Genomic DNA, 6,869 nt, shown 5'->3' with positions numbered 1-6,869 from the left:
AAGATAAAATCAATTTCTTTTTTCGAACTCTAAGCCACAAATTAATATAAAACTAACTACTCTTTGAGATGGACACATTTAATTTATTTTTTATTTTACACTTTATTATTTGATATTATTATTTTTACACTAATTAAAAGGAAAGGGTGAGTAAGAAATCACCGACAGATTTTAGGTGAAAAAAACTAACCACCTTTGGTAAATCACATTACATGTGAAACTTCTCGTGACTCCCGCTTTTCATTTTTCATTAAACTACAAAAATATTTGTCAACCGACAGCTAATAAGAAGGACAAGTTTCAGGCACAGGAATGAGATTGGGTGCACGTGTCACCATTTTAATGGTTACAAATAACTTATTGAAATGAGTCTTACGTCAGCTGATTAAAATTACAAGGGTTTACTTTAGGGGTTAAAACCAGATGGTTAACTGAGTTGAACCCCTATATAAACTGAAGGAAGGTGGTGACGAAAAGCCAGAGTGAGGCTTAGAGAGTTATTCACACCAAAAATTTAAGAGAGAAAAAAGAGAGAAGAATTGATTTGTGGTTTTTGTTTTAAGATCTCCTCCCCCCCTTTTCTCTGTTAATCCCCGCTTCTCTGAATCCCTTTCTGTTAATCATCTGTTTCTATTTTTGAAAAAAATTCTGATTTTTGGGTTTGTTTTTTGTTTTCAGTTATTGACAGTCGTTTGAAAGCAAACTTAGATTACAGGATTTTCTTCAAAAGCCAGGTGTTTTCAGAATCGAGATCCAGGTTTTTTGCTTTTAATTTTTCTGTTTTTTGTAGATAAAATCAGCTGAAGGGGTGATTTTTGATACCTCAAAAGCTTGATTTTTTAGGGCTATCTTGGATTTAAAGGGGTTGTCTATTTTAAACAAAAACCTCCTTAATCCTTTTCTGGGTTTTTGAAACCTGTTCTTAAGTTTTGATAAGAAACAGGTTACTTTTTTTTTTTTTTCATATTCGAGTTTTTATCTTTTCTGTTTGAAAGAAATGGCAGCTACAATGGATTTCTGTAGTAGCAGTTCAGATATATATGGTGGAGAGTTGATGGAAGCACTCGAACCTTTTATGAAAAGTGCTTCTTCCTCTTCCTCTTCTTCCCCTTCCCCTTCTCCTTCCCCTTCTTCTTATTCTCCCTCTCCTTCTCCTTCTCCTTCTCCTTCTACTTCATACCTCTCTTTCTCTTCTTCCCAAACACAACCCAATTTTTACGCAGATGGTTGTTGTTATTCCCCAGCAGTTGATCAATTTTTAGGTGTTCAGCAGCCTCAACTTGGTTCAACCATTGGGCTAAACAACTTAACCCAAGCTCAGATCAACCAAATTCAGGCTCAATTCCTCTTCCAGAACAATCAACCAAGCTACCTTTACCAAAATCCTCAACTTAACGCCAACCCCAACACCAACCACATGCTCAGCTTTCTTGGTCCCAAGCCAGTCCCGATGAAACAGATGGGTTCACCACCAAAACCCACCAAGCTCTACAGGGGAGTTAGGCAACGTCACTGGGGAAAATGGGTCGCTGAGATCCGGCTACCTAAGAACCGGACACGTCTTTGGTTAGGCACTTTCGATACAGCCGAGGAAGCAGCCTTGGCTTATGATAAAGCAGCCTATAAACTTAGGGGTGATTTTGCGAGACTCAACTTCCCTAACCTTCGTCACCAAGGTTCCCATATCGGTGGCGACTTCGGTGAATACAAGCCTTTGCATTCCTCTGTTGATGCTAAGCTTCAAGCTATCTGTGAAAGTTTGGAACTCAACCAAAAGCAAGGGAACAACAACAAGAAGAAGAAATCATCGAAGGAGAACAAAGTCCAATTGGCTGAGCCTGAGGAAAAGACAGTGAAGGTGGAGAACTCCCCCTCATCTTTATCTCCGGTTCTGTCGGAGAATGAGGGGTCGACAGAATCTTCACCTTTGTCGGATCTTACCTTCTCGGACTTCAACGAGCAGCCATGGCCTGAAGTTGTTACTTCCTCGGAGTCTTTTATGTTGTCCAAATACCCATCATATGAGATCGATTGGGATTCTATTCTAAAAGCTTAGTTTGATGTAACAGATGTTTTTCTTTGTGTATTTTTTTTTTGTAAAGCTCACTGCAATTGAGTTTTTGGTATTTGCAGTGACAGGTTCTTTAGGTTATTATTAAAGTCTGTTTATGAGTTTAGGGTTCTTAGTATTATCGTGTAAGTCTTAATGTTTATAAGAATTTAAAAGATGTTCTCCATGGTTGTCAGCTCGTTTTTTCTTGCTGGACCGAAAAGGAGAAATTTGTTAGCGTCCATAATAGTTCCATAGCATCTGTAATTTGAATCCTATTAATGTTATTTATGGTCCTTTTCCCTTGTCTACTTTCATTGTTTTAGAACATGCCATGATGGAAACTTGTGAATATCACAGCATCAAAGAACCACCACAGGATCTAATGGACTGCAGAACCCTCAGGGTTCTTGTCTGAAATCGATAAATCTTTGAGAATTAGTGGACGTTTTATGGCTTGAAAAGCGTTTAAATCCGGAAATTGGGTTTGGAGTTCACGAGTTTGACACAAGGGGTGTGTGTTTTTTTTCTTGGTAGCTTCAACTCCAAGTGGACAAAAACGGAAGTAACATACTATATGTTGTGTTTTTCCAAGCAAAACATGGGTGAATGTTGCAGGGAAGTTGTAGTGTTTCTAAAACTTTGTTCGATGAATCTACCGTGGGTTTGAGTTGGGCACAATTTCTGAAGACTTGGCTTTCAAGTAAAGCGTTTACCCAACAGCCAACCTTGCTCGTCTTATGATTGCAATTCCATTTTGGCAATGGAGAGCCTTTTCTTTGCCTCACAATCACATATCTCCCTAGGTGTTCATGATTGGATGATTTTATATTTCCATCCAGTTTATACATACCATAATATAATCCATAGTTATTAAAATACATTTATATATAATAAAATTTATTAATAGTTATATATATATTCTATTGAAATTCTAAACATAAACAAAACCACCAAACCTTTCATATTAGAGGCCGGTTGTGTCTTAATTCGATTGACATAGGCGTTGTTGTCAATGTTGGAGTACATGGGTTGAGTGAGTTGAAGCGCATTATCTTCCTATTTATGAGTTGATGAGAGGCTATAGGTAGTTTTAAGCATTTTGTCAACAAAAATGGTCAAAACCTATAATGAGTTTTTTTAAAAAAATATTTATATTAAGGGATTTAGTTCTACACTCCTTTTTATATTCTTAGGAACAATAATTGGTACAGCTACAAGGAGTTTTTAAACCCCATAAGCAGAGTTTGACAAGTATCCTATAGTGTTATAGTAAAATGCTAAAAAATATTTTAAAAGAATAGACACATAATTTTTTTAGGCGACTTGTGGAATAAAAAGTATCTTGTCATTGTACCAAATACTAACCCATATTTTATACTGAGTAAAACATATTCCAACGATACAATCGTTGAATTTATCGATGTAATTGTATTGGTCATACTTGTAAATTTTCAAATCGATTCAATATATTTTTCGATCGATATAAAGTAGTTTATATATTAATATTTATTGACGATTTAAACTTATTTTTTCCATTGAATAAATAGTTAGAAATTTTAAATTTATGTTAAATTTGAATGATCTAATGGAATATATAATATAATGGTAAGATGATTAAAATATTAATCATACCAAAATACTCATAAGGATATAAACCTATATTACTTTTACAATAATATAAGTGGACATCTAACTTTTATATGATAGTATAATACAATTTTCATACAATATAAATTACAGATAAGCTTAAGTTTTGAATATTAAAATTGAACTTTGTTCATATTTCAATTGTGGTTAACTATTTTTATTTAAAACTGTTTTCATATCTAATAATAAAATCCTATGTCACCATTGAAATAGTCTACATTGTTATTTTCTTCTTCTTCTTTTGAATAGTCTCATTATAGATTCTAATTATATATATTTTTACAATAAAATGCCTAAAACTACGCATAACCCTCCATAATCCATAAATAAAAGGATAATACGTTTAGGCACTCAACCTATAAAATTGGGTACATCTAAATTATACTAGATGTGGAATAATAAAGAAAAGCAATTATGTATTCAGAGAGGAAATATATATTTGATATTAAACATGGTTTAATATGCCTTATCAAATATTTTGCATTTGACAATATATAATTGTTTTTCTATTGAGTTATTAATAATATATTTTATCATCCAATATTAAAGATAATATCAAGTATGGACAGAGAAAGCAACACAAAGGAAAAGGCATCCAAATGCAAATAAAATTGCAATATGGGAGCAAATTAATGACAAGACAAGAAAGAAAGTAACGTGGAAGCAACTAGATTGATGATGAGACATGATCCTTATTAAAAAAAATTGTGCGGGATTCAAAGAAAATCAAATAAAATTCAAGAACTCTCCTATAAAAGGAGAGTGAAGGATGCTTAAAGGGGCATCAAAAAACCTTTCTTCATCGAAAAAAGATCTACTTCTCTTATTATCCTTTGTAAAAAACCTTTCCTGTAATACTTCTACTTTTGTAAAAATAATATCTATTGACTTTCGCATACTATCAAATATCCATTCTTGTAATTGGTATCAGAACGTCAGTGTAGCGATACTTGGAGAAATAATATCGTAGTATTCATTGTAAGTTATTATCTTTTATTTACAATTTAGTTTATTTTATGCTTATTTATCTTAAAATCCATATATACATTATTCGTCTTACTATTGCCTGCTTATGTCTTTATTAATAAAATATTGAAATATATCAAATACAACAAATCAAATATTAAATATTAAACTTAGTAGATATTATTTAATATTGAATCAAATATTTAACATTAAAATACAACCATATATAATTATCAAATATATACAAAATATTTAATATTAGATATCAAAATATCTAATGTCACATAAATATTTGATAGAAAAGCAATATTTAATATTAATATTTGATAAGGTTTGTTATTATCTTTTGATAGAAAAGCAATTAAGGTTTTTACATGTTGCAATATTAAATATTATCTTTAATATTCAGGATAGTCATCCAATTATATATTGTCAAAAATTAAATTATGTGACATTAGATATTAAAAGAATTTTTTAAAATTCTCCATGAATATCAAAACTTAAAAAAAATGAAAATATAGAATTTTAGAAAATCAATATTTTCATAAATTACCACCTCCATGGCTGAGATTTGTAGAAAAAATACAATTCTTATTTAAAAAATATAGTAAAATAACTGGAGTAGAACTAGAAAACATATATTATATAGGAAATAGAATTAAATTTGCAAAAGAAAGAATAACTTTATTTTGTCTACAAAGTAAAGCTTCTAAACAAGTTAAGCATAAATTAAGTTATAAACATTGTACAAAAAATTTAGAAAATGAATGAGAATTTGGATGTAAACACATACGTCCTAATACTTATAAAAACATAAAAAGAAAAATAGAAGATATAAGCTAGTTAGATGGAAACCATGAAATAAAAAATATATTGGTTATAATAAAAGAAAAGATTTGTTAGAAGAAAACTTCTAAAAACCTAAAAACAAATATGTAAATGTTTTATATGTGATGAAGAAGGACATATAGCACCAAATTGTCCTAATAATAAAGGAAAAGTGCAAGAAAATGATTACAACTCACGAAGAACAAGATTTAGAAATATGTTCAGAAGAGGAAATAAATCTCAAGAAATATTATATGAATTAATATCATAAACAAATTAAGATACGATAAAGAAGAATATATATTTATGTTTAATATAGGAAGCATTTCTAAAATCAATTAGAAAAATTCCTAAAATGAACAACAAGATATAAAATTAGAAATATAATCGTAAAAGAAAAGACTTTTCGATGAAATGATAGAGAAAATAATAAAAATCATATTTCTAAAGAAGGAATTTATAAAATATCTAAATATAAGATATGGTGTCAAAGACATATAGAAAAAATAAGTGGTAATACAAGTAGCTAAAGATACTAGAGGTGGATTGATAGAAATCTCATTATTTACTAAAGATAAAATTAAAAGAATTAAAAGAACTATACATTTAGGAATAATAATTATAACAATAAGGGCTTTATTTAGAAAATGCCATGATATACCAATAATAGCAGCTTTATTAGATAAAAATTTGAAAATTCAACAAAAGCACTTATTGGAGGAATTCAATTAAATTTACATATAGGAGTAATAGGATTTAAAGTTAAACCAAATTACTTTATATCTATTACATATCCTCGATAGAAGAATGTTTATGTCTTAGAATTGGACAAAAATTCTGAAATTAATGATTTAGCGAAGATATAGCAATAAGTTGGACTTCTATTAATGAATATACTAATACATCAAAGTAGAAATCAAAGAGATTAATAAAAAATTATTGAGCTCTTTGAACAGAAAAAATTCACTACTAAAATACAATCAAAATTATTACATATAAAAGATCTATCAATACCAAGAGACTGGATGATAGAAAAGACAAGTAGTGCAAGTACATCTAAACCTATAAGTACTATAGAATATATGTCGCTTTGGGATAAATTATATTTTAAAAATACTGCTATAACAAATACAAATGATAATTTAGTTTTACCTCAAATACTCAAATAGAGGAAGATGAGGAAAATACAAGTTCAATACCAATAGGAATGAAAACAGTTCATATTCCTATTTTTCCTCAGAACCAAATAGAAATTCTAGAAACACTAGAATGGAAGAAATACAAACTTCAATAATTATCCAACAAATGAAACTTGGAACAAGTGATGTAATTACTTTTCAAATTTCCAATCCAGGATATATTACACATATATAGA

At 29.9% G+C, this 6,869-nt stretch overlaps 1 protein-coding gene across 1 annotated transcript; it reads left to right on the top strand.

The window, feature by feature from the left end:
* Positions 1–472: 472 nt before the first annotated feature.
* LOC105773205 (ethylene-responsive transcription factor RAP2-4) lies at positions 473–2,361 on the top strand. The gene has a single exon (XM_012594915.2). The coding sequence runs from the start codon at positions 998–1,000 to the stop codon at positions 2,054–2,056; it is 1,059 nt and encodes a 352-aa protein (XP_012450369.1). The 5' UTR covers positions 473–997; the 3' UTR covers positions 2,057–2,361.
* The last annotated feature ends 4,508 nt before the right edge of the window (positions 2,362–6,869 follow it).

This window comes from Gossypium raimondii, chromosome 6, assembly GCF_025698545.1.
Source record: "Gossypium raimondii isolate GPD5lz chromosome 6, ASM2569854v1, whole genome shotgun sequence".
Classification (NCBI taxonomy): Eukaryota; Viridiplantae; Streptophyta; class Magnoliopsida; order Malvales; family Malvaceae; genus Gossypium; species Gossypium raimondii.
The sequence above is the reverse complement of the archived record's forward strand: the minus strand, read 5'-3'. Positions and strand labels throughout refer to the sequence as shown.